General features: G+C 50.0%; 9 protein-coding genes across 9 annotated transcripts; 5 read left to right on the top strand and 4 right to left on the bottom strand.

Annotated features, from left to right (window-relative positions):
- Positions 1-511: 511 nt before the first annotated feature.
- N7496_006688 (uncharacterized protein) lies at positions 512-1,666 on the top strand (the record flags this gene model as incomplete). The annotated part of the gene is made up of 1 exon (XM_056699617.1): positions 512-1,666. The coding sequence occupies one exon, from the start codon at positions 512-514 to the stop codon at positions 1,664-1,666; it is 1,155 nt and encodes a 384-aa protein (XP_056555030.1).
- Positions 1,667-2,388: 722 nt separating this feature from the next.
- On the bottom strand, positions 2,389-3,570 carry N7496_006687 (class I SAM-dependent methyltransferase; the record flags this gene model as incomplete). The annotated part of the gene is made up of 1 exon (XM_056699616.1): positions 2,389-3,570. One exon carries the CDS (start codon positions 3,568-3,570, stop codon positions 2,389-2,391), a length of 1,182 nt encoding a protein of 393 aa, XP_056555029.1.
- Positions 3,571-8,849: 5,279 nt separating this feature from the next.
- N7496_006686 (pentatricopeptide repeat protein) lies at positions 8,850-12,635 on the top strand (the record flags this gene model as incomplete). Its single annotated transcript, XM_056699615.1, has 1 exon — positions 8,850-12,635. The coding sequence occupies one exon, from the start codon at positions 8,850-8,852 to the stop codon at positions 12,633-12,635; it is 3,786 nt and encodes a 1,261-aa protein (XP_056555028.1).
- Positions 12,636-14,112: 1,477 nt separating this feature from the next.
- N7496_006685 (type 1 glutamine amidotransferase domain-containing protein) lies at positions 14,113-14,871 on the top strand (the record flags this gene model as incomplete). The annotated part of the gene is made up of 1 exon (XM_056699614.1): positions 14,113-14,871. One exon carries the CDS (start codon positions 14,113-14,115, stop codon positions 14,869-14,871), a length of 759 nt encoding a protein of 252 aa, XP_056555027.1.
- Positions 14,872-15,062: 191 nt separating this feature from the next.
- Positions 15,063-15,428, bottom strand: N7496_006684 (uncharacterized protein; the record flags this gene model as incomplete). Its single annotated transcript, XM_056699613.1, has 1 exon — positions 15,063-15,428. The coding sequence occupies one exon, from the start codon at positions 15,426-15,428 to the stop codon at positions 15,063-15,065; it is 366 nt and encodes a 121-aa protein (XP_056555026.1).
- Positions 15,429-16,159: 731 nt separating this feature from the next.
- Positions 16,160-17,822, bottom strand: N7496_006683 (uncharacterized protein; the record flags this gene model as incomplete). The annotated part of the gene is made up of 5 exons (XM_056699612.1): positions 16,160-16,686; positions 16,745-16,917; positions 16,986-17,201; positions 17,256-17,586; positions 17,705-17,822. The coding sequence occupies 5 exons, from the start codon at positions 17,820-17,822 to the stop codon at positions 16,160-16,162; spliced, it is 1,365 nt and encodes a 454-aa protein (XP_056555025.1).
- A 749-nt stretch (positions 17,823-18,571) lies between these two features.
- Positions 18,572-20,501, top strand: N7496_006682 (uncharacterized protein; the record flags this gene model as incomplete). Its single annotated transcript, XM_056699611.1, has 6 exons — positions 18,572-18,703; positions 18,767-18,834; positions 18,942-19,294; positions 19,352-19,598; positions 19,667-19,965; positions 20,020-20,501. The coding sequence occupies 6 exons, from the start codon at positions 18,572-18,574 to the stop codon at positions 20,499-20,501; spliced, it is 1,581 nt and encodes a 526-aa protein (XP_056555024.1).
- A 181-nt stretch (positions 20,502-20,682) lies between these two features.
- Positions 20,683-22,590, bottom strand: N7496_006681 (Zn(II)2Cys6 transcription factor; the record flags this gene model as incomplete). The annotated part of the gene is made up of 2 exons (XM_056699610.1): positions 20,683-22,422; positions 22,522-22,590. The coding sequence occupies 2 exons, from the start codon at positions 22,588-22,590 to the stop codon at positions 20,683-20,685; spliced, it is 1,809 nt and encodes a 602-aa protein (XP_056555023.1).
- Positions 22,591-24,579: 1,989 nt separating this feature from the next.
- N7496_006680 (agmatinase) lies at positions 24,580-25,891 on the top strand (the record flags this gene model as incomplete). The annotated part of the gene is made up of 4 exons (XM_056699609.1): positions 24,580-24,667; positions 24,720-24,808; positions 24,860-25,565; positions 25,626-25,891. The coding sequence occupies 4 exons, from the start codon at positions 24,580-24,582 to the stop codon at positions 25,889-25,891; spliced, it is 1,149 nt and encodes a 382-aa protein (XP_056555022.1).
- Between the last annotated feature and the right edge of the window lie 393 nt (positions 25,892-26,284).

Genomic DNA, 26,284 nt, shown 5'->3' with positions numbered 1-26,284 from the left:
GACGGCGGCGCTTTCGGACGCCCGAAGGAGAATTAGAGGCCATTTCGGCTTTCTGCTGGTCCGTGATGCCTTGTATCAGTCGTACGGGGTGGATTGACAAAGCAGTTCCTGGCACGGACGTGACCGATAGCTGCGGTTATTCCGATATCTCCAGAACAGAAATACAACGCAATTAGGTATGTATTCGACGGTTGAAAGATGTAATCTCGCGAAAGTTGGTCAGAATAGAGTGAGAAGCTTGGTGGTTGGGAGCTCGGGCCTAAAGCGGAATATCCCGATACGCCCGATAAAGCCGTTCCATACTTCAACTTCTATAAAATGGAATCAACGTCGACCTAGCCATACGGTAATGTCCTTTCCCTCCCCTAATTCTCGATCCAGAATTATGCTCTTGCGTCGGCTGGAAAAATATACATCCTATCCAGGCTACTTTTTTACATTCTCTTCATCTTTCAGCAGCCCGAAACGTCATCTCAGCTACTCAAGTCGGCCAACTCTACAGTCACAGAGAATGTCTCTCAACGTGCTCATTGTTGGCGCTGGAGTCTGTGGACCAGCTATCGCAATGCTTCTCCAAAGGTCTAATCCACAACACAACATCACTATTGTGGAGCGTTCTCCCACGTTACGATCTACAGGCCAGCAGATTGACTTGAAGACCCAAGCTCCCCATATCCTGAGGAAGATGGGTCTACTAGACGAAATCAGGGCACGTTGTGTGAATGAAACAGGCCTTGAGATGGTGGACTCTTCAGGGACGCAAATAGCCTACTTCGGTGCCTCTGCCTCTGGCCAACGTGGTCCCGGTTTGACCAGCGAGTATGAAATCATGCGTGGTAATATGGTGCAGGTCCTATACGATGCCAGCATCAAGCAAAACGCGGCGTTAAAACTCGGTCCAGGGCAAGAGATAGCCTATTTATTCGGCCAGACTATCACATCTCTGGACCAAAGTGCACAGGGTGTGGATGTGACTTTCTCAGATGGACGGACGCAACGGTATGACCTCGTTATTGGGGCCGACGGACAGCACTCGCGGACTCGACAACTTGCCTTTGGCCGGGAGGTGAGCGATGCCGCTTTCAAATCTCTCGGAATTCATGGTGCTTACTTTAGCATCCCTCGAATTGATGGGGAAGGTACTTTGGCCAGAGGTCACCTCGCCCCCGGAAGAAAAATGATAATGACTCGGACGAGCGATCGTCCCGTTACGGGAGCACTTCTTTTCACCATGAAAGAATCGCCGAAATTGAAGGCATCTTACAAAAAATCGTTGAAAACCCAGAAAGAGGCATTTGTCGAGGCCTTCGAAGATATGGACTGGCAGACCGACCGGTTGATTAGTGGGTTGAAGGAGTCCGACGACTTTTATGCAAACGAGCTAGGCCAGATCAAAATGAACCAACTATCTACTGGTCGGGTCGTGCTTCTGGGAGATGCAGGGTACTGCCCCAGTCCTTTCACTGGCCTGGGGACTAACCTGTGCCTCGTAGGTGCATATGTGCTCGCAGGGGAGTTGGCACGGCAGAGGAACGACGTTATGGGGGCACTAAAGTGTTACGAAGAAAAAAATGCGGCCCTTCATTGTCGAGTGTCAGCAAATCTCTCAAACGACTCTGGGGTTTCTCTTCCCATCTTCGCGACTAGGCATTTGGTCTATGAATAAGCTGATTTGGGTTCTGTCGAAGGTTGCTGGATTCTTTCCGCAGTCTCAAAAGGGGGATAGCCATGATGAGCGCCTCCCGGAATATCCTGAATTGAATCTCCCATCTTAATATGAGGAGTTCAACGGACAAGTTTTAGGGTGGGAAGTTGCAGGATAAATGTTGGCGTTTTGTTCAAACGAAACTTGTATTGTATAGATTGCTATTGTTGGTACGTTTACGGTCGTGTATTTAGTTCTAACTTAGCAGTGATGAATCTCATCTCATCTTCAAATAAAAGTCTTAGATGATATCAGGAATTGATTCTGATTGGGCAACTCATATTTATGTTCCTTGTTAAACTACGGTCCTCTCAGCTATTGGCCTTCTCCCAGCACACTCCCCCTTGATACATCGGAAAACCTAGATAGATTTGACAATATTTATATATCGATTAAAACACTAAAACTAAAAGCTATGTGGATGCCGAGATGGTTATATGCGCGAATTGACATTAACTCTTTCCAAAAACCGAAAACTCCAGCCTTGCTCCAGCGTAAGCTCATCAAAAAAAAGAAAAACCAAACCTCAAAAACAACCCAAACCTCCCAAGCCTCTATGGTTTTTATTACTGTACATGGGTATTTGTATGGATGAAGGACCAAAACAATCGGGTCGCATGAAACATCACCTTGCATGAAAGGGACGTTCGGTGTCGAGTCAAAAGACCTTTCTCGCCCACAATCTAAGCCTTGGGCTTCTGCGCAATGATACTATAACTCGTGGTAGCCAGGCGCATGTTGTCCATCTTGACAAAGGCCTGACCATCAAGGCACAGGCGGTTGATCAAAGTCTTGAAGTGGCGCGGCAGCATATGCAGCTTGACCAGGCCGAGGATAACCTGGCGCAAGGTACGGAAGTACAGGTCCACGGTATCGATCAGCGGAGCCTGCAGGCCGTCGATACTAGCGTTCTCAGACTTGACAATCTCAAAGCCGGCCTCCTTCAGTGCCATCTCCAGACTTTCTTGGGTGGGGGTGCCGACGGCGCCGATCAAAGGCTTGACGCGACGCATAAGCTCGGCGTGCTCGGGGTTCGTGGGCTCGTAGGCGGGGAGACTGATCCAGTCCAGCAGGGAGATCTTAGATCCCGGCTTGACTACGCGGAAGATTTCACGGAAGAGTGCGGGCAAGTCCTTACACAGACTTAGGGCTTGGATCTGGTAGAAGGCGTCGAAGCTCTCGTCGGCGAAGGGAAGCGGGAGGCTGTTGAAGTCTTGCTGGATGAAGTTGTTGTGTAGACCACGCTCCTCGTTGAAGCTCTTGGCCTGGGCGACTTGGTTGGGATCAATGTTCAGGCCGGTGACCTGCGCGCCAGAATGTTGCGCCATGTGAGCTGCGACGCGGCCACGTCCACAGCCAAGATCCAACACCTTGTCACCGGCGGTCAGGCCGATGTCGTGCGCAATTGAGCGCTCATAGAGAATCTGGTTCTCCAAGACGGAAGCCTTGCGGCTCATCCATGGTGGGATATACATTTTCTCAACGTCACCCAGCGCGCAAAGGTGGTTAAGAACTCCATAGTAAGACTTCAAGCAATCGCCAACCTTTTCTTGGTAGTTGGGGCCCAAGACCTCGGTCATTTGCTGCTTGTTCTCCCAATCCAGGTTGTAAATCACATAGGATGCCATGAAGTCATCTACTTCCTTTGGCGTTAGGTTGGCGAGGTAGCGGAAGGAAGTCCAGAAGCTCTTCCAACGCTTGGGCGACGCAGAGTCGTCGAGATCTTTGCTATGTTTTCCATGCTTTCCGAGCGCAGTGATGAACAGCTTCTGTTTCTGCTCTGCGATCTCGTCCAGCGAGCTATCGCTCTCTGAACCCCGCTTAGTCTGGCCAGGGTGCTGCGGCAAGACGGTTTGCGACACCATTGTGAAGGCGCGAAAGAAATGTAAAGCTTCTTTGTGCTGTACAAGAGCTATATGCAGCGAGGAGAATGATAAGGGATAGATGCGAACGCGAGGGGAGCTTGAATAGCTTTAGACAGCTTCGATAGTGGGTATAGTAGACAAGCTCAAATGAAAAGAAAAAAAGAGTCGGGGAGGAGATCAAGTCTCGGGTGTATAGTTATTATTCATTTTTCCCAGCTCCACGAGGGGCCGGCGCAATTTATAAGCAGCGCGCACTCCGAGATCCTTTTTGCTCCACGATTAAAGAAATAAAAGCATGAAAAATGCCAAAAAGGCGAAAGAACTTCCGCCAAGGCCAGTTGACGAGCGGTCAGTAGCCACTTGGGTGGATTGTCACCAGACGTGGAAGCTCTTTTCGGATAGGCCGGCAGTAGTGGCTCGGACGGCAGAAGAAGGCCGGGAGATATTGAACCTACCCACAAGGAAAATCCATAGGGAAAATAAGATGGACTAGATTCTGGAACAGATGGAACTATGGAACTATGGTATGGAACCGTCGGAGTAGGGAACGGGTCTGTGAACGGAAACATCCAGCCCTGCCGTTTAGCAGGATTCGGATAACCAGAGAATTTGAAGGGCTGAAGAAGTGAAGTCAGTTGCTTGGGCTTTGCCATCTTACAGCGTAACGGGGGATTTTCTCCTCCCCCCATATACCCCTCGGCGATTGAAGGAGGGGTTTTAGAATCAAGCCACGGTCTATGAGTACCAGCTGGGCCAGGCACGGATGACGGATGACGCGGGAAGGGTCTTGAGAAGTAAATGAGCATCGTCATGGTAGCGACGATCGAGACCCACACTGTGTACTTTGTACCTTGAACGATGAGATACGGAGTGCTCTTTTGAGCCTGCCGATACTAACAGTCTCGAGGGGTAGTCCACAGGGCTACTGTACATGCGGAGTAATTTGCGAAAGAGTCGCATTGTATCCCGAATGAGGTCTGTGGTTGGCCGATAGAGACCAGGGAGCCATCATCATACATGAGTCGGTGCATAATGGAAAATGTCTGGATTGCGCCATCCAGCTCTCTACCAGTCATAAATTAATCAGTTAGTCAAACTCCTTCGGAGTCCCTAAGGAGTTTGGCCTATAAAGCTCTGGCCCGCTGCCGGAAAGCTCCAGGCTTAGCTTCGTACTAGTTCCCGTGCATCAGACTCTACAACCCCTCGTGTCCGGCGTATCTGCAGGCTTTGTTTTACCGAAGAATTGCCTAGTCCCAATAATTGTCTTTTTTTTACACACTAGGGATGGTCGCACATTTCTCAAGGGGATGACATTTTTTCACGCGGCTAGCCACGCGGTTATTCCGGTAGGGTCAGGTATAAAAACTATGCCCTGTAGGGCGGGGCCAGTGGAAGCTTACGGAAGCGGCTTCGAGAAGCCTTTGGGGGAGTCCATATAGGAAAAAAAAAATAAAACCCCAAAAAAGGCGAATACTATTGGTAAATGAGATGAAACGTGATACGATAGAATCACACGCGAGGCAACCCATACACCCATGGCTCTATCTTCAAGCGGGCTTTGTAAGGCTTTGGATCTGATGCGGTTATGATTGAATAATCTTTGAGGGTTTTTGATCGGACCCACCATCTACAGCTTACTAAAGCCACTAAGGTGACCAAAAGTGGCTAACGTGACGGATGAGCTCCACTTTATTTTCTCAGAGCACCGACTGGATCGTCCAACTGTAAGGCAATTTGGCCCGAAACTCGGACCCTGAGATACCTGAGATGCCCGTATATCCGGACCCGGTCACCTGATGCTCCCAATAGAGTATCATGCTCCTTCTCCCTTCATAGAAGACAAACCATTGTTGAACTGCTGAGTGGTGAAATTTGATAAACCCCTTAAGAGGCTTGAACGCTATTACCCTGTATTCAGGGGTAAATGGCTCGAGGCTCGGCAAGTAAAAGTCTCATATTGTTTTCTTGACTGGAGCATGCTCTTTATCGAATGACGCTTGGCATTGCTTCTTTCCGCTGACTACTGACTATAAACGGAATTAGTACGGAGTACACGGGCCGTTGAGTTGGGGCCGCTTACAACGATAATGCATGCAGTTTGAGGTATTATCTAGGGAGATATGCAAGAGTCGAGTAGACCTTGCTCATCTTGATTCTCCTTTCTTTGTTTCCTTTGATTACTAAAAAGTAATATGAATCTCAATTAGAAGCAACCTTTCATTGTGCACCTCTTCCTCTCTCACGTAATGAAATATAGCAACCCCAACCTACGATCAGCATAGCTCGAGATCACCTATGATGCAATACCTCACAGGGCGCGCATAATGGTGGAGTCTATGCAGTGGACCACCACCGGCCCATAAAAAAAGAGAAGAGACTGATGCAAATGCAATCTGTAGTATCAGACCAACGAGATCAGCAAAAATGATGAACATCCATATCCTCGTGCCAAAGCGAAGAAGGGAGAAAATGAGGCAATCCGGACTATAACAACTACAGTTAGTCAGACCAAGGTGCGCCCGCTGTATGTCGACGAAAGCAGGATCCAAATTATATTATTCCTCCAGTGGCTAGCTGTCATATGAATAATCTACCTTGTGAGTCATAGCATGCTTTCGTCAACAGGAACACCGGCGGATGATACTTTTGTTCAAAAGAGGGGGTTGTTCCTTCGGAGACTTATTCGGCACCGACTATACAAATCGAGAAAAGATACCGCGCTCCTCTCCTGCCATGACAGTGTGCTTCTGTAAATGGAGCCAAATGCCTCCATTACCATGTAGATCTAACGCTGTTCCCATACCTTTACGGTAGGTATCAGCTTCTATCACAGAGTCCCCCCTCATCGCCTCCACCTCCCCCGGACACGGGCCTGATGGTGGAACCGACCCAGTTCCTTGGACTTTGTGTTGGTTGGCGTGAGTGACGTGAAAGGTTTGCACCATGGTCGTCGCCTGGGCGTTTCTTCGGTAATTGATAGCCATGCGGAGTACTCCGTACATGTACGGGTTAGAGTTGGGTCGAGTGTGCCGTCCCTTTTCACTATATACCTCGGAGGTGGGCCAAGAACCTAGTCAGCCCTTTCAACTAATTTAAACACCGCGCATGACTTCGCTTATCGTTCGCAGACAGCCATCTCGAGTCCCGTGCATACCTCAAAGTACCACAACTATATTACGCGAGTCAGGATCTGATAACGACGGACCAAACAGGTCAATGGTAGCACTGCAGGCACCCAAGGCACCAACGCCATCCCACGCGGCATGCATCAAGCGAATGGGGAAGATTGGATTTTGGCTTTTTCTTTCCCCTCTTCTTCCCTCGGTCTTTGCCGGTGGATATTGTAGGAATACTAGCATTGGGACACTGATCAGTTCTGATTGAACCCTGAACTTCTGCGGGCGCGGAGCTAGCTAAGTCCCGAAGGGGCAGCAGGTTTAGGCCAGCGTGACACGGGACATCGATCGACAAAGTACAAGCACGGTCTCGCGGGAGGATGTCCGAGCGTTGCGGATATTCCATCTGACGTCAGTCGTGTGCCTATCATCGTCCGTTTTTTTATCTTTTGTGGTGGCTGGTTGTTGGAGGGATACGGCTGTTGTTTTGCTCTGGGCTGCATTTCGACTGGGTGGTGCCTAGAATTACAGACTGTATAGTATGCATGGCTATAGTACTCTTGAGGCTATTCTTCTATTAGGCTACATTCACGATCGGAGTTGAAAGTATACAGTGATTTTAGTAATGTACTCTGCACATATTGATGAGTTAGTTCCTGGTCTTGTCCCACCCTTTACTTCGGTTGATGGGTATTTTATAGAGGTATAATCGATAAACTATACCCAGCCACGTGATCTCCACTGGTGTCCGAATTAAGACCGAGCGGCGCTAAAGCATCCATCGTCAGATGTTTCTTGGCATTCTTATTACCCTCTTTCTATATGTGTCTGAACATTGAAATACAAAAGAAACGGGGATCCCACAAGCTCCTTAGGATGAACAAAACACTGTTGGACCTTGCTTTCCATCCAAAACTATGAGAGGGCTTACCTCAATAATCGACCACGAGTGAGACAAGACGATCTGACTCACTTCGTATCCCTTTCCAGTATCTCCATTCTCCGTTCTCCGACAATAACCATCAATGTCCGGTGCAAGTCCGCAATGTATAAAGACCGTTAACCCCGTCGGACAGTTCGGGAGGCCGAGCCGACGGGGAAGGAGGGCAACTTCTCCGAGAGAAAGAAAAAGAACCGGGACGGAGGGTGAGTCATCCAGGCACAGGGTTTCATAGACCAATCCGTGGGCATCTTTTGGCTTCTGCTTCTCCGTTTGTTTCCCCCTTTTTTGCCCGATGGCAGGGATATGCATCTCTCTGATTGGCTCGACTTTCCCCCTCGTCCGGTTTTTTCGTCGAGCCACCTGACCCTGCTGACATGAGGGAGGAACCGGGGAAGTCCTCGAAGTATATCGACGTAAAGTGACTCGTTACTGCGTGAAGTAAATCGAGGTTATCGAAGTCTAATGGACAAGGATTCGTAATATTCTTGCCACGGGCGATCTAGCTTCCTCGATACGTCGAGTAGTTCCTAGGTTCCCCGGATAGATATCTGGCCTCAGCTGAAAGAGTGTTGACGTGTCAATTTCACGTATAGTAAAAAAAATGTAGCAGCCTCGAATGTGGCTTGTACGTTGTAACCTCTATGGCTCCGTCGAAGGGTATCCAGTACATAATTTTAGTGTCTTGATACACGCTAACTTAGGCCACACGCGACACTCGACAGGTACCGAGTACATTCCAGGATCCTCCCGGAGAGGATCGGCCCCAAAAGTGCCAGAACCACCAGAACCAGTTCTTTCCATAGGGCCCACTCCACTCTCCATCTCCTTCCAGAATCCCCTCCAGTCCTTATTTGTGAACGCTGGTGCCTTTCCTTTTTTTTTTGTGTGGGAAACATTATTTCTCAGGCCTCCTTTCTCATCGGATCCCTTCCCTTTCCCATCCCATCCCCATCCTATCCTACCAGCAAACTAACTAGAAGACCCTGTCCGGTACACAGGTCTCTCTCTCTTCTACTTTCAATCTCCACCCCTACCATTCCCTACTTCCGCATCTCGGCGCGTTCATTGGCGACTGAAGTCGTTCAATGAACCTGCATTTTAAGTATCATTCTGAGTGCAAGGTAAGATCCTCGACCTGGCACGCTTCGATCCCTCCATCTAACGAGTCTTTCTCGATCCAGCATTGCCTCTTCACTCTGAAGAGGACTCCCGCTAGATAAATGGTCTTCAAGCCATTCACCCATCTCGCGCGTCAGAGTTTCACCAAAGCCTTCACCCATGGCTATGCTCAGTCGGTAGTGGCCGCATCGCAGTCCTACGCGTCGTCCACAACCCTCAACCAACTCTCCCTCCAACCCGCCGCCAAGTTTTCCCGCACCACACAACTCCAGAATGCCTTCTCGAATGCCTCCAGTTCGTCCGGCGCTGGCGCCAAGGCCAGCCAGGGTACCGGTGGTAACGGTGACTTCGGTCTAGCCGCCTACTATGCTGCCTGGCAGCACGCCCAGCAGACCGGCGACGATACCGACTGGCGCCAGTTCCAGTTCAAGCGGCGCATTGGCTGGCAGCCCAACGAGGAAATCGAGGATGCAAAGGATGAGCGCATCCCTTCTCCCGAACCCCCACACTTGACCAAGGCCGCTGTCAACGAGAATGTGAGCGCACAGGTTGAGGAGGCTGTCGCCCGGGAGATTCAGATTCAGGAGGAGCAGGCACAAGCGGAAGAGGCTTCGGACGTGACCGAGGCAGTCGTTGCTGAGTCGGCCGTCGAGGATGTTGTTATCTCGGAGGCAATCTCGGAGGAGAGTAGGATCGCCTCTGAGCGCATCGTGCAGTTAGCCTCGGAGAAGAACTACTATGAGATCCCGGCAGCATTCGAGTCGATTCTCCGCGAAGGTCTGACTCCGACGGTCGATGCATACAACGCTCTTTTGGTTGCCGCTATCCGTCTTCATCCCGAGCCCGCTCAGGCCATTCACAAGGCTCTCGATGTGTACTCTGATATGCTTCGTCGCAGGGTAATTCCCGACGAAGATACTTATCAGACTCTCGTCCAGCTGTTGGTCACCCAGGCCAACCATGCGATCGAGGCCAAGGAAGTGCTTGAACAGGAACGCGTCCGGTATGGTGGTATGGAGGAGCCCGGCAAGTTTATGCTGCAGTCGAGCGAGCTGGAGCGTGACCTACTTGCTGAGGACCACTCCCTGTCCATCGCCGTGAAGCTGTTCGACACTGCTACGAGCCGCCACTCTCGTCTCGTCTTCCCCGTCGACTTGTACCGCCATCTCATCATTGCCTGCGCTCGCGAGGGCAAGGTCGAGGATATGATCCGCATCTACTCTCACATGGAGATGCAAAAGGTGACTCCTCACGCGTCCATCTTCCCCTTCATGATTGACGCTTTTGCCGGCGCGCGCGATCTGTCGAGCGTGGTCGAGTGCTACAACGAGTACCGCAACCTGGCCATGTCTGACGATAACGGTGTCTTTGCCATCATCAAGCGTCTCGATGGTCAAGTCTATGCGGCCGTCATCCGTGCTTATCTGTCCTGTGGCAAGGAAGAGGGCGCCATGCACTTCCTCGACCGGATCCGTTCTTCGTTCGACGAAGTTACCGAGAACCGCGAAAGCCGCTGGGCTGCTGTGGAAGCTGTCATTGTTCAGGATGCCCTCGTGCAGCACTTTTTGAATGTTGGTGAGCACGGTAAGGCCCTGGATCAGGCTAAGGAGCAATTGCACGATGCGGCTCGCGATCAGGCCATTTCTCGGATCTGCATTTCTGCGGCCGACGGTGGCGATCTTACCACTGCCTCCGAAGCATATGACCGTCTGTCTACCTCCCCCGATACCCGTCAGAATCCTGCCATTTCACTCCTTGCGCTTCACGTCCGCCAGGGCAATGTTTCTGCTGCCCGTTCTCTGTGGATCATGTTGAACACTGTGGGTCAGGCAACCCCGGATATGGTCCAGCCGACCGCGATGTACGCGGTTGCGTTGTTGAAGAGCGGCCAAGTTGAGGATGGTCTCCATGAGGCTCGCAACATGTTTGCTCGTATCCGCAACGCCTCCGCCAAGCAGGTCACCGTCGCCCCTGCCACTGTCCGTGAGCAGATCACCGAGTCACTTCACCTCTTCGGCCGTGTTCTCATGGAGACGGCCGCTGTTCTCTCTCCTCAGGCCTCGATGTCTCTTCTATGGTCTATGGTCGAGAACGGTGGCTTGGTGTCTCCTCTTGCGGAGCACGCCGTCGCTAGCCTGGGTCCTATGGGTATCTCGCAGTTGAACCCCGCCGACCTCACCCTGGCCCTTCAGGTCCAGGCCCGTATGTTGGCTGGCAACAGTGCTCTGCTCTTTGACGTTGCCCACCCGATCCGCTTTGCCCACATGCTCGATGTCGCTCTCTCCGCCGCTTTGCCTTTGGATACCTACACTACCCGTCTGGTCGACCAGGCCGTCGCCAAGCTGTTCACCAGCCGTCCCGACATCGTCAAGAGATGGCAGGATCACGTTGAGGCATCGACCCAGGGCTCCTTCCTGTCGGACCGCCACAGCCCCGTTTCCATGACCGAGACCAACATCACGACCCCTTCTGTTAGCCCGGATTCCTTCGACCCGTATGCCCATGCCACCGACTTCCGAGGCTCTGCCATCATTGCCGATGAGCTCGAGAAGACCACCGGTCGCGCCGAGACCCACCTCAACGAGGCTCTGATTCGTCTCAAGAACATGCGTCGCATTGGTCGTCACCCTCGCTACATCACCTACGCGAAGCTCATCACTGCTGCTGCCAAGGTCGGTCGCATGGAGTTGGTTCACGAGATCCATGCCATGGCCCGCGCCGATGTCCCTTTGAACCCGGCTCACAACGCTGTCAAGTACGGTTGGGTTTCTATCCTCGATGCTATGGTCTCCGCCTGCCTCACCCTCGGTGATCGTCACCTGGCCGGTCAGTACCACCAGGAGCTCCTCGGTCTGGGTTCGGCGCCGTCCGCCAACACCTTCGGCCTTTACATCACCACCCTGAAGGAGTCGACCAAGACCTTTGACGAAGCCACCGAGGCCCTGAAGATCTTCCACCGCGCTGTCGCTGAGGGCGTTGAGCCCACCTCGTTCCTGTACAACGCGCTTATTGGCAAGCTTGGTAAGGCCCGTCGCATTGATGACTGCCTTGCCTACTTCGCCGAGATGCGCGCCAACAACGTCCGCCCTACGAGTGTCACCTATGGTACTATCGTCAACGCCCTTTGCCGTGTCAGCGACGAGCGCTTCGCCGAGGAGATGTTCGAGGAAATGGAATCCATGCCCAACTACAAGCCGCGCCCCGCACCGTACAACTCGATGATCCAGTACTTCCTGAACACCAAGCGTGATCGTTCCAAGGTCCTCGCCTACTACGAGCGCATGCAGGCCCGCAACATCAAGCCCACCATGCACACCTACAAGCTGCTCATTGATGCTCACGCCTCGCTCGACCCCGTTGACATGCCCGCCGCCGAACGTGTCCTTGCCGACATGCAAGCTGCCGGTGTCCAGCCGGATGCCGTGCACTATGCTTCGCTCGTCCACGCCAAGGGCTGCGTTCAGCACGATCTCCCCGCCGCTCGCAAGGTGTTTGACTCCGTGCTCGCAGACCGCCGTGTACGTCTGCAGCCGTGCCTGTACCAGGCCCTCTTCGAGGCCATGGTTGCTACCAACCGCGTTGCGGATACCGAGGAAATTGTCAGTGGCATGAAGCAGCGCAACGTCGAGATGACCGCTTACATTGCCAACACGCTCATCCACGGCTGGGCTACCGAGGGCAATGTCTCCAAGGCTAAGACCATCTACGACAGCATCGGCATTGAGAAGCGCGAGCCTAGCACCTACGAGGCTATGACTCGCGCATTCCTCGGTGCCGATGACCGGGCTGCAGCTGCCGGCATCGTCCAGGAGATGATGTCGCGCGGATACCCATCCGCCGTGGCAAGCAAGATCATCGACCTGGTCGGCGCTGCTCCCTCCGTCTAAACCTCTTCCCCCCCTCTATCCTCTTTTGTTTCTTTTTGTTCGTTCCCTGGAATTTTTCCTACGACCAGGTCCCATACCCATTCAATCTGGTGATTCTATGTGACTGCACTCGACTCGAAACACCTTTTAACACCTACATCACCTCGCCAGGGCTGGTTCCCGGCTTGGCCCCAGGCTTGGTTATTCCGGTTCGGCGCTTGTAATGGGGGTCTCCCGGATCTTTATCTATCTATGTGGTTGGTTCTTTGATATATACCTGGTTGTGGGATATACTCGTGTCTTTATGGTTTATTTGTTCATTGGCATTCAGCGAGGTTATGGCGTTGATTGGCGATCTAAAAGGTGGTTTTTTTGGTTGGGGTTTTTTCGTTTTCTGGTCGGGGCTTTGTTGCTCACGACTTGTATACCATTTTGATTTGTGCATGTTCATAGACACATCTCTACTCTGCATCGCGCTTCTAGACGCTGATGAAATACAAAAAAAGTGAATGAGTCATCTGGTCTTGGTAAATATTTTAGATATGGCCTGTAAAATCATTTTTACCCTACGCTGAGGTAGCTATGTATTCGGATCTGGCTAGATTTGGGATTGGCCCTTTCTTGAGCAGAAGCAACCGCTCTGGTCGATAAGCTTTGCGGCGCAATTCTTGGGCAGATCGATTACAAGACAGATGACTAGAAACTTATTATACTTTTTGATCATAACAAGGAAATTTATTCTAAGAACATAGGTCACATATAGAGACTAGGTCATTTATCTTGGAAACTGATCCTGGCAATAGATCGATTTATCGCGATCTATGACGCAGATCTGTATAGTTCCTTGGTTCTGCACAAGTTGACCGATCTGATGTACCAAACTACCATTTCCAGATCGTAGGTAAGAGTAAATCCCGTTACTTTTAAGAGAGCCTTGCCACAGAACGCGTCTATGAATCGACGGCTTGTCATCCCGTTTCCAATAGAGGATTTTAAGTTGCCATCTCAGATGATCCGGGACGTCCTCCGATGTTGCGTTCGACATATCTTCGAGACAATATACGGTTAAGGGATAAAGATTAGGTTAAATGTTAATAAATCAAGAGGATCCGCCTTGGGAAGGTTCTAACTGTTGTTTCACATCGGTCACTTGATACCGGCTGGTGAAGCGTTTGGAGGTGCTTAGTTGGTCATCACATGAAACAATAAGCCACCCTGTCAAAGAGGGGTTCTAGAAGCTTGCACACAGTCCCTAGAAACCAAATTAAGCAATATTTCTCTGAATAAAATTGTTGATCATCATTACGTCGAAAGCTGCGTATTCCGGGCATCAGATAAAGCACATCTCTAACTACGTCATCTCGATGTAAACTTAGGCCCTTAACACGGATACAAACAAAAGAACAAAACGAGATTAATATTATTCTAAACCTTTTGTCCTAAAAAATCTCTTGATCATCGAATACGGATTCTTTACCAAGTGCCTACAACACCCAACATGAAAACCAAGAAGATTCTCGTCATCCTCAGCGATGCAGACTCCTTCCCCCTCAAAAAGACCAGCGGCTCCAACAGCGGTCAAACAGTCCAGCATCCCTCCGGCTTCTTCCTCCAAGAACTCGCAAAGCCCCTACAAAAGCTCTTAGATGCCGGCCACGAAGTCACCTTCGCCTCGCCCCAGGGCCACGAACCAACCGCCGATCCAAACAGCGAAACTCTGCTCGCATACGCAGGAAACTTCTACGAGCGTCGCCGCGAACACGATCTCATTGAAAGAATGAAGAGAGAAAATGGCTTCAATAATCCTCGACCGTTCAGCTCTATCAGTGACGAGGAACTCGCCACCTTCGCGGGCGTCTTTATCCCGGGTGGCCATGCACCCCTGAAGGACTTAGGCGGGGATCGTGAATTGGGTCGGATACTGAGATATTTTAATCGAGAGAATAAGCCTACTGCGGCTATCTGTCATGGACCGTTTGCGTTGTTGAGCACAAAGCAGGCGGGTGATGGATCATTCGTGTATTCCGGGTATAAGATTACTTCTTGGAGTGATGCGGAGGAAAAAGTGATGGAAACCATGTTGGGCGGCGAGATTGAAAAGGTCGAGTCGGCGTTGAGAAATGAAGGTGCGGTCATGATGGAAGGCGCCCCGGAGAAGGTTGGTGGAACGACGCTGCATCGTGAGTTGATTACTGGGGGGAATCCGTTGGCTGCGAATGCACTCGGAGATCGATTTTTGAGAATGATTAGCGTTTGATATGCTTAGAATGAAGATTAGGCACAAATGCCAGGGAATACATCAGTGTGGGAAAGCTGTTATGAGCTTCTTGAATTCGTGCTAATGTAGAGGAATTCGGATAGAAACGATCAGACTTGTACGGATTTATCTTATGTCTTGATAGGTATGAGAGGGCGAAGGCTCTCGTATAAAACGATCGAATAGATACATCACGATTGCCCCCTTCCTCTGGCCATCTCATTCTCAAGTTCCTCCTTCGCTGACCGAGGTGGAATATTGGACTTGCGCTCGGAGGGCTTCTTCGAAGTATCAGAGGACCCTCGTTGCTGTTTCCTATCCGTAGAAGACTTCTTCTCGGACTGCTCGGGTCCTGGGTGTTCTAACTCGCGAGTGCGCTGGCTCACGCCTTGTTTTGCTGGATCGCCATTTGCATCCCCATATCCCTGTGTAGAGTAGAGCGCTTGTCCTCGGTTTCGTGTGGTTGTAGTGGAGCTCGAAAGTAGAGGCCGTCCCGTGCGAGATACGAAAGGACTCGAGCGAGGTATTCCAGATGTAATCGTTTGATATCTCAACATACTCGGAGTGGAGGAGGGGGTAATTGGCTTCGAGTTGTGAAAGAATCTTTAGTATACTTGGCAAGTTGCATTGTACAAAGACATTCAAGACTTGTGCTGGGGGTCAGGCTTATTAACATGAGACCAAGTAGCAGTGACCCTAGCTAACGTCATTTCTTGCGATCGATTTAAGATCGGGGTAAACGGAATGACTGGCAGGGGAACCGTAGCATAATTTGCAGTTTCGTGCTGGGCTGGTACGGCCACGACATGATGACTTCACAAATGTACCCAAGACCTAGAGCCTCCAAACATCTCTTGTAATCAATATACCATCTCAGGTGTATAACGGATCTAAATTTAAAGTGCCATTAGTGCAGATTTAATGAAATATCCCGTGAGTGCAGTGAATAGCAGTGCTCGACAGTTTACACTCAACCAAAAGTTTGGGGGTTTGCCTCCAGCTAACAATTACGCCTTAAGTTCAAACAAGGCAGAGAATAATCTTCATATTCTATATTCTCGCTTATGCACGATGATATTCGAATGGAGAAACTATCTACAAGTATAAGAAATGTCCTCAACTGCTCATCGCCAAAGCTCGTCGTGTCTCATTATCCCAATCGCAATGTAAGTAGCCTCAGCTCTGGGCCTCTCAAAGCCATGGATGGATGCAGGCCCCAAAACTCCAGATTCGGTCAATAGAAAGGAAACAAAAATGCTGCTCTGCAAGATGGTGCAACTACCATCGTTCAGCGCACATTCTTACCACGCAGATCCTTGAAGCCTGCAGCAGCAAGATCCTCCTCGATGAGACCGGGAAGGCAAATATGATGCAAAACAACCTCTTTCAAGTTCTTCTTAATCTCCTCCTCAGATGGAGGCGTCCAGGTCCCACGTAGAATCTGACCGATAGCCTGGCTAAGGAAAGAGGCGCTCTCCGTGTAGGTGATAAAGCCAGCCGACACAGAGATGTAGAAAATTCCGGGATAGTCTTGGTCGTAGAATCGGAGGTATAGGGGTCGTGGTGCGTCTGCGGCAGCTAGAGAGTCGTATTCACCGGCTGGGGATCCCTCGGGGAGATATGCTGACTCGGTTGACCAGCCCGTTGCAGCTACCAGCATTCTTGGGTACAAGGCCGTGCCGTTGGTGAGGATAACCTTGTCTCCGTCGATTTCTTTGATTCCGCACTTGTCATGGATGCGGAATTGTCCGTTGTGATAGGGTTTCACGAGGTGTGACCGCAGGATGAGGCCAACCTTTGCAGATGGTCCTTCGTCTGGAAAGATTATTTCGTCATTAGTTGATATCATCCGACTATGAGATGTTTTGCTTACGGGTAGGAGGCCTCCATTCTGGAACGCCATGGAAGACTGCCCAGGCGAGATGAATAAGCCAAAATATGGCATCAACGACGAAGACAGGCAATCGGCGGTAGAGTACGCGCATAAGATGCAGTTCCGTCCATCCAAACTGCCATAGCCAAGGCCACCACAGATCAGGAGCTCCCCTGTTGTTCTGGTCAGTATCTTGTGTTCATCATAATTAGAGCATGGGCCTTAGGCGTAAGCGGCTTACCAGTGAGGAGAACGTGCGACTAGATGCACATTCTTCGCACCTTGCGTAACGCAAGCTTCCTGAATAATGTCCATAGCCGAGGGACCAGCACCAACGACGAGAATATCTGAATCCGGCATTTCGCTTGCGTCGCGAATGTTATTATTATGCTTGATAGGGAACTTTGCCGTTTCTTGACCGGGGAACTTGGGCATATAAGGTTCCATATTATGACCACTGTAACCCGTTAGTATCATCGCATACCCATAAGTATCGGTCAGGTCCTCTTACGTGCAAACAAGAACACTGCGTGTATAGACTGTTTGGCCTGTAGTAACCTCGCCTCCCTTTACGAAAGGGCGAATGTCGACTTTGTGTAGCATAGGCTTGACCATCTCGACGTGGGCCACATCGTGCTCCCAGATTACATGGTCGTGTAGTTCGAATTCTTTGAAATAGGCATCACAAAACTCCGCGACCTGGTCTCTCGTCGCCCGTCTTTGAGGCTCTCGTCGTGGAAATTTGACACCGTGGACTTCATATTCGCAAATCAGATCTTGCAGTGTCGAGTATTCTGGGATATGGCCAGTCCAAATGCCACCGGGAACTGCTTGGCGTTCGACTATAATTGCAGAGAGTGGCGGTTGATCTCTTAGAAGATTCCGCAGACAGACCATCCCTTATTAAATAGTTAATATACAGGGAATAAAAGTTTTTGGATTGCGGATAATTCTTCCTACCGGATGGACCAGCTCCAATAATGAGGGCATCGATAGGATCCTCTGGGGTTGCGCCAGCTTGACCGGCAGCAACCTTTTCGGCAGTCGTTGGTTCCTTAATCTTTTTCACGATGGCCATTATGTTTTTGGAGGGTTCAGTGCCTCGTTGGGAAGGAATAGTTTCGAACCCGATAATCTGGGTAGTTTCCCCGCTATTTATACAAAAACGCGCTGGGCCAGAGATCGGATCTGGCGTTTACGAAGCGATATAGATTTTAACGTCGAGTGGCTTTTTTGTTCGGTGGAGAGTGGATCAGAGGATTACCGGTCAACCTGCATTGGAATGCGAGCCAGCTGTTCAACGGTTTCCAGCTGCACTACGTGCTGGTTTGGTTAATTCGGAGCGATAGAGAACAGTGCGTGCACAGCGTGGGAGGGGCAGGGATGTGGAGAGACTAGACCCCGATTGGTACTTCGGTGCGAGCAAAAGTACGACCAGTCGACACGAATTCCAGTCAAAGTACTCGAGAACAAACTATGCAAAGTCGTCCCGACTTCTGTAGTTACTCTAACCCAAACTAGTTCGTAGTAGTTACAACTAGTCAAGACCCAACCCAAAGTGACTAACTGTTAGTAACCCCTCAAGTCTTCAGGGGCCAAAGCCACTCCCCGACTTTAATTCGTTTCAAGCCGATTCTTCACGACCGACCTTGATCAATACCATTGTTCTCCCTGACGAATTCGTACTAGAGCTAGATCCCTCGGCGTGACGGCGTTTACTACCGTGGATCGCGTTCCAAGGGGGCGCTCTCCTAATCTTCAACATCCACCACCCACCCCTAATAATCCACCCTAGGTCCCCAGCAGCACGCCTCTATCTCCACCACGATGTCTTCAAGTGTCCAGGAGATTCAGGACGATGCGGCGCTCCTGTCCGCGCTGGGCTACAAACAGGAGCTCAAACGCCAATTCTCCTTTTTCTCAATGGCCGCCAACGCGGTCATTACCGCCAGTGCTTGGGTATGGTTGGCTCCACTGGCGAAGGGACCCAGTTCCTCCATACTGATTTCCGGTTATCCGTAGACTGCGATGATCGGATCTATCATTACATCGATCTATAATGGTGGCGCATCTGGTTTGCTGTATGCATGGTATGTAAAAAAAGATGGTCGCCAGTGGTCGGTTGTCTGTCGTCGGTCGCGCAATCAAACCCTCCTACGTAAGAAACTGTGCTAAACAATGTTTACCATCACGATAGGATCGTCGATAACTTCTTCTTCCTCTTTGTTGCTCTCTCCATGGCCGAGTTGACCTCGGCCATGCCCACTTCCGCCGGCGTCTATCACTGGTCTGCAGCCTTGGCCGGCCCGAGGTTCGCGAAGCCTATCGGCTTCCTAACGGGATACTTCAACGTCCTGGGATATACACTGGGACTTGCATCGCTATACTCGGTCGCCGGTCTGGAAATCACCGGCCTGTATCAACTGTGGCATCCCGATTATAATAGTCAGCCATGGCAGGTATTTGTCGTATTCGTCGTGCTCACTTGGTCTGCGGCGTTGTTCGTTCAGTTCGGTAACAAGATCCTGCCCTTGTATACCAAAATTGGCCGTATGTATTTTCTGCATACCAAAATCATTGGTTCTTTCCACTGATCAATTGTTATAGTATTCGTTAACGTGGGCGTGTGGTTCGTCGTCGTGATTTGCATCGCCGCTCTTCCCAAGACGCACTCCACCAACTCATTCGTCTGGAAGGAGTATACCAATATGACCGGCTGGCCCACAGGTGTGAGCTTCATCCTGGGTCTCGTAGGACCAGCCTTTGCCATTGGAACTATTGACAGTTCCACACATATGGCAGAGGAGATCCCGAACCCATCGAAGAACATTCCCAAGACCATTCTAGTTCAATGGTTCGGATCATTCTCAATGTAAGTCCTTGTCAACATCAGATACTGGCCATACACTAACTATAAGACAGGGGCTTCATCGTCTTGATTGCCATCTTCTACTCGGCTGGCTCTCTCGACGCCATCTTGAACTCGGCACCAAACTATCCCGTCGCTAGCATCATGGCCCAGTCTTTCGACAACACGAACGCAGCCTTTGGGTGTGGCTTGATTATTTTCATCGCCTCCTTGACAGGTCAAGTCGGCTTCCAAATCGTTGCCGTCAGAAGTGTCTGGGCCTTTGCGCGTGATGGCGCGCTCCCATTCTCCGACTTCTTCTCAAAGATTGACGAGCGCAGTGTGATGCCAGCCAGAGCTAACATTTTGATTGGTACGAGAGGCTTCCCGAGCAAGATCTATGGAAAAGCTAACCCTTTTATTCCAGCTGTCGTCACCACCGCTTTGGGTGCCCTATATGTCGCGTCAGTAACCGCCTTCAACGCCCTCGTCGCATCCTACGCAGTCATGTCCACCACCTCCTTCGGCTTCGCAATCGGCGTCCACCTCTTTACCGGTCGCAAGCGAGTCGCACCGGGATGGTTCCACCTTGGCGATGGATTCCTCGGCTTCTTCATCAACGGCGTTGCCATTGTCTATATCCTGGTTTCCAACGTGTTCTTCTGTCTGCCGTATAACCGGCCACCGGTAGACGCGAAGTCGATGAACTATACTTCTCTGGTCTCGTATGGAATGGCCATTTTGGTCGTTATCTGGTGGTTTATTGGTGGCAAGAGGTCATACAAAGGGCCGAAGTTGTCTGGAGAGACTCAAGAAGCTCTTGAGGGAATGGGGATGGCTCCAAGGGCGCATGGAGAGCAACATGTTGAACGAGGTTCCGTGCGGCTGACGGAAAAGGAGAAATCCTGAGTCAACCTCTGTTGAAACTCTATTGAGCATGTATAAAAATGTATACAAACAATAGCCCTGCAGCACCTTTGTATAATTCATCTGCGGAGTGCACATATATCTAGGTCATAATTCATTCAATAGATCCCGCTAAATATTTCCCTCGCTATTAAATAGTCCCGAAAAGAGGCAAGAAGTGCCTTCAGAAAAGACTCAGGTCAAAACCACGATCTTCCAGCCAGATATCCCATCTCTCTTTGACGTCACATTCCCAGTACTCCGCCATCGCTTTCCGCGCACTCTGCACATTGCCCATCCCAAACGCCTCCATATTTGCGAGTCGATCTTTAATGATTTGTCGTTGAGTGGGATCTTCAATTTCGCAGCCAACCGTGAAAACAGGCCAAAGACATAGAATATTCGCCATAGACGTTGGCCTGATCTTGAGCAGCAACTCGATGACCATGTGAATCGCATGAGCTGGTTTGGCATGTTCTTTAGGCAACCCCTGCACACGACGATAGAGATGGAGGAGATTAGTGTGCAGGAATATTCGATGGATATGGCGCATTTCTTGCGCCGTCGTCTTTGTGGTCGGATTTGACTCTAGGTCTGGATGTGTCGTGCGGTCGTAAAGGGCATAGATTTGGTTCTCGATGCGCTGGATATCTTCTGCCGTATCCAGACGAGCCTGTTGATTGGCTGCTTCGTCTTCGGATTCGTCATCGTTGAGAGACATGATTTTTGATCGTTTTCGTTGTATTCGGGCCAACTTTCCAATCTCTGACATGATCGGGATCAAGTCCAACGAATACCCGGTCCATTCGTCAATGTAGCCGCCCGTGTCGTTTGACGTAGGAAGTGACCAGTAACTTCCAGCGTTGGCGCTCTTACGGAGACCGCCGACGCCGGCGAAGATATCGAGAAGAGTAAACCACTTGATCAGGAAAAGCTTCGTCGGGTCTTGGGTGCTTATTGAATCATCATTGCTTTGAAGTTCAAATACGGACGCGACCAGATTACTGGCCCCCGAGAGGTGGATTCGCCAGGTATTCATACCCCCAGATATAACATCAGATGTGCATAGTGCAAGTGCTGTGGTTAGTGTGCTTAGTTGGCCGGCCTGATTTGGATCGACCATGGCCTTGCGTAACCCGTTCAGGGCGGCGTTGGTGAATTTTGTGACGCTCTTGGTCATTTCTCCCGTTGGATCTCCACGTAAACTGATATAGTGAGAGCCGGAGCATGCGAGGAATGCATATAGGAGATGTGAGGAGTTCATGGCAGATTGAAGAAGGGACTCGCTAAGTGGGTTTGCCTTGAGCGAAAGAGGGAAGATCACCCCAGCCGTGTTGTTGATATAGTGATGTAGGAAGAATCGACTCTCAGACGATGAAATGATTGGTGATGCAGTGGTTGATATAGTCTGAGGGACCTGCCATTGATATTGAAAGACAGGCGGAGGGGGCTGTTTTTGTTGGTGTTGTGTTTTGACTGGTTGCCAATGATGCCAGGTCATCCCAGCGGGATCTTGTTGATATCCATAGGAATTGGATTGACCTACCCAGCTGAAGCTCCCAGTCCGCGGAGTAGCCACCGAGTAATCCGAGCACGTACTCACGGACATGGCCAACGATGCCCGGCGGTCGATTTCATCCTCTGCCGAATCATCTTGCACTCCTGTGACACGACCGCTGGCCCGTCCTAGATCGCTATTTACAGATGCCTTTGCCGGACGTATTGTAGTTTCGGACTGCCACTCTTGAACACTCCCTGAGGCGCTTGGTTGTGCTTCTTGGGATGCTTGTTGTTGTCGAGCCTTGTCTTTCTGGCGATTTTTATTCTTGAACGGCCTTCCTTCTGTCCAGCAAAGTTTGAATTCGTATTTGCATTTTTCGGGTCGCTGTTTACAGCGATTACATATTGGTTTCGTCTCGTCGCACTGAATTATAGAATAGATTAGCACAATCAGCACGGGGTTGCAACATTCCTGAGCAGTGGGCCGCGGACATCAGTCAGCGAGACCAGCGGGGAGATGTACCTTGATCTTGCGTCGCTTGCATTCTACGCAGCCCGATCGGAGCTTCTCATGCGGTCTGATGGAGCTCATCGTGCGCAGTCGGGGAGGCACTACGCAAGGAGGAGAGGAAGATGTTCAGAAATAGGGAGACTTTCTGGCCCCCGGAGAAAGTGGGGTTGGGGGGATCACCCGAGGAAGAGATGAATAAGTGGAGTGGCAGGGCCAATCATCCTCCAGCGGGCGGGACGATCTTAAGCCCTCACGATGCCCCCAAAGACAGGGACCGTTCGTTCATTGGCTTGCTGAACGCCTCGCTGATGTAATGAGCCGGCGAAGGTGTTCGTCGGTTCATGATTGCTTGATTCAGGGGTCCACGTTCATAACTGAGTGATCGAGAGGACTGGAAAGGGATTTGAAGCCCATATGTTTGATATACTATAAAGCCCATTGGGCCCACAGTGGGGGATCTGGACACCAATTGACCTGGAAGATTCAGAGAGGAAGCCTCAAAAGCCACAGCAAACTAGAGATAATGGGATTATTAGCTGTGAAGGAGAAAGCATGTTGGCATGATTAGAAAACGGGGACAAGCTGTTGAAAAGAGATCATACCTGTACTGGTTTCGAAGGAGAGCATCTCCACTTCCTGCAATTGTTAATGGCTCATCTCGTATATGGTTCACGGTCAAAGCAGGGGTTTGAGAATCTAGCCACGCCACTCGCACTATGCACATCTGATGTTATATCTGAACATCTTGGTACCTAAAAGATTCCTCTATAGAATGTAAGCAACTTGATTTTTGTCAGTGTATCGACGGTAGTAGCAATTGAGCGAGAATCCCGTGGAAGAGATGATCAAGATTCGTCTTGTAAGATGATATCAGAAGCGGAACATGTATTTCAGATCCTTGTAACCAAGATTTTATGGGAGAAAGAACATCTCCCCGGGCTGTGTTTTTTGCTCATGCTGGTAGAGTCGTTTATCAACACTTTCTGAAGTTCGATGCTTCAGTCTTGCGCCGAGTGCTTTGCTGCTGTTGGTATCTTCTGCCTATTGTACCGAAGCAAAGTATATCGAGAGTCAGATAGCCATATATAACGATAGTGGATGATTTGTATTCAGATACCTATGTTGATGGTATCCTGGATCAGCAAATCTTCATGCAATTTCGTAGACATGCGAGAGGCGGCAGGTGAAGATGGCCGGTAGGCGAAGAAGACACATGAGCGATCCAAGTTGACCTACGTATCGAAGATTCTGCAACAATTTTCTGTTTAGGTTAAAAGAAGCAAGAACCAAATTTGCGGGATAGAGGGAGATGCCAACTTGGATGGACCTTCACCGCCACGACCCTTCTTCGTATCTTTGCACAGAATCGACTGTGACATGGCCATGTAATAACCATGATTACCTTCGTGTCAGAGCGGGCTCTTTGTACTGGGAAGCAAATCGACCGTTGAGAGTTTAACCTTTTCGATCCGGGCCACTGCCTCTTAACAGTTTATAGTACCTTCTGTGCTCATGATGACTCGTGTCAGTATGGGGCTCACAATATCGCATTTTATACTCAAAAAGACTTAATGCATTTATTATTGTACCACTTTAATATCTATGTGTTGGACAGAGAGGGTCCATCTCGTGCAATTCGCATTGAAATGCCCACTTCAGAACAGCCACGCTGCACGTCCAACAAAAGTCGCACCGAGATACCTTCTTTGGGACTAGTTCTGTCGGTTTCCTCGGGGCAGCTGCAGCCTCAAGCCGAAGATCCATCTGGTTGACACTTTCGCCGTTTAATGGCCTATTTGGGACTAGATCATTTTATATCTGGGCCAAAATTATGTTTAAGTAAATTTAGGTAATAAATGAATAATTTTTTGTGTAGAATTAAGATATCATGGGTTTTTGGGTGATCGGATGTGGGGCGCGTCTGGCTTATCGTGAAGTGTAAGGCAGGAGCCAGCGAGAGAGCCGCTTTGCGGAGCGGGGTTTTGGAGTATTCCATGGGTATAAATGGATTCGAAGAAAAGCAATTGAACTTGAATATGGGACAAAGATCGGTTTCAATCGAGTTGAAAAATGAAGTTCTCGTCTCTTTGCTTTCTGTCGGCGCTTCAGGCTGCTTCGGCCCTTAATCTTGGAGAGGGTTATGAGCACCCAATTGAGGGTATAGTTATGCATCTTGCTTCTAACAAGCACGATAAGCTTATACTTAATAGATCTCGACAAGGATCTTCCCTTTTCCCAACCAGTGACATTCGCTCATCTCGAGTGGCAGCGATGTCTAGCTTCTGATCACGAAAATGTTGTATACCTGGGTCCTGCTGCGACAAAACTTAAACTAACACTACTTAAATAGCCCCTCGACATTGCCATCCTCGGTTTCCCCTATGACACCAGTACATCTTACCGACCAGGCGCTCGATTCGGCCCTCGAGGAATCCGCGCCGGCTCTTCGCGCGAGAAGAAAGGTCGCAGCTACAACACAGTCTGGGGCGTGGATCCATTCGATGAAGGATTAAGCATTGTGGACTGCGGCGACATCCCCATAACCCCGTTCGATGCCGCCCACGCCTTTAAGCAAATGGAGCAAGGATATCGACAAGTCCTCCACCATTCGAGCAATATGTCCAAGACTACGCAAGATGCATGGCCCCATCCGCGCATCATTAGCCTGGGTGGGGATCATTCGATTGTCCTACCCATCTTGCGCTCTTTGAAGAGCGTGTATGGACCCATTTCAGTTATTCATTTGGATTCTCATCTGGATACTTGGGATCCTTATGAGGGGTATACGGGTATTGCGTCTGAGCAGTCTGCGATTACGCATGGAACTTTCTTTTGGCATGCCAGTCGGGAAGGGTGTATCAACAAGGGTGCTAGTGTTCATGGTGGACTGCGGACTAAATTGTTCGGCCCTAAGGATTACGAAATCGATAATGATATCGTTGGGTTCCACCGGATTGAGGCCCGGGAGATTGATGATATCGGTGTGAAGGGGATTGTGCAGAGAACTTTGGACGTCGTCGGAAAGAATCCGGTCTACCTTTCTATTGATATTGATGGTAGGGTTTGCTCTTCACGATAGTGACGGAGAAACGTTGAAACTAACAACTTGGTTGCAGTGCTGGATCCGAGTATTGCCCCGGCTACGGGAACTCCTGAATCTGGAGGCTGGACGACTCGTGAGCTCAAGCGATACATCGAAGGGCTAGAGGGGCTGAACTTGGTTGGAGCCGACGTTGTGGAAGTGAGCCCTCCGTATGACACGGTGGCAGAGACGACTTCGGTCGCAGCAGCCGATTTGATTATCGATATTTTGGCGGCGATGGTTAAGAAGAAGTCTCCGGATTTCAAGATAGGATCGAGTGCAAGCAAAGATGAGCTGTGAGGAGAAAGCAATAAACCTGGTATGGTTGCACAACAAGAGTGTGGAGGGAATGGGTCTATACTTCTCGCATAACTAGAGGGTCACATCAAATTAGATATCAATCCATTGTGATATAAGTGAAGCATCGTCTGTGAGACTTCTAGGAGCTTAGAGTATTAGTGAATCAAAGCTATGTAATATGCATAAACCTAGGAATAATATATCTAGGTTACCGTGTCAGATTTTGCGAGAACGACCTTCTAGTAGTTACTAGTGTACTATGTCTATACTTCTTTTTTCAGACCCGCTCGTGGACGCTGTCAGATAGCGCCCAGCCCTCTCCACAGCGCAACTGCGGAAAATAGTGTAGGAATACATAGTGCGAGACAGTGGAGCTTCAGCTGAGTTGTATCT

This window comes from Penicillium cataractarum (genome assembly GCF_028827025.1).
Source record: "Penicillium cataractarum strain IBT 29864 chromosome Unknown utg000005l, whole genome shotgun sequence".
NCBI lineage: Eukaryota > Fungi > Ascomycota > Eurotiomycetes > Eurotiales > Aspergillaceae > Penicillium > Penicillium cataractarum.
This window is presented reverse-complemented; position numbering and strand designations above follow the sequence as displayed.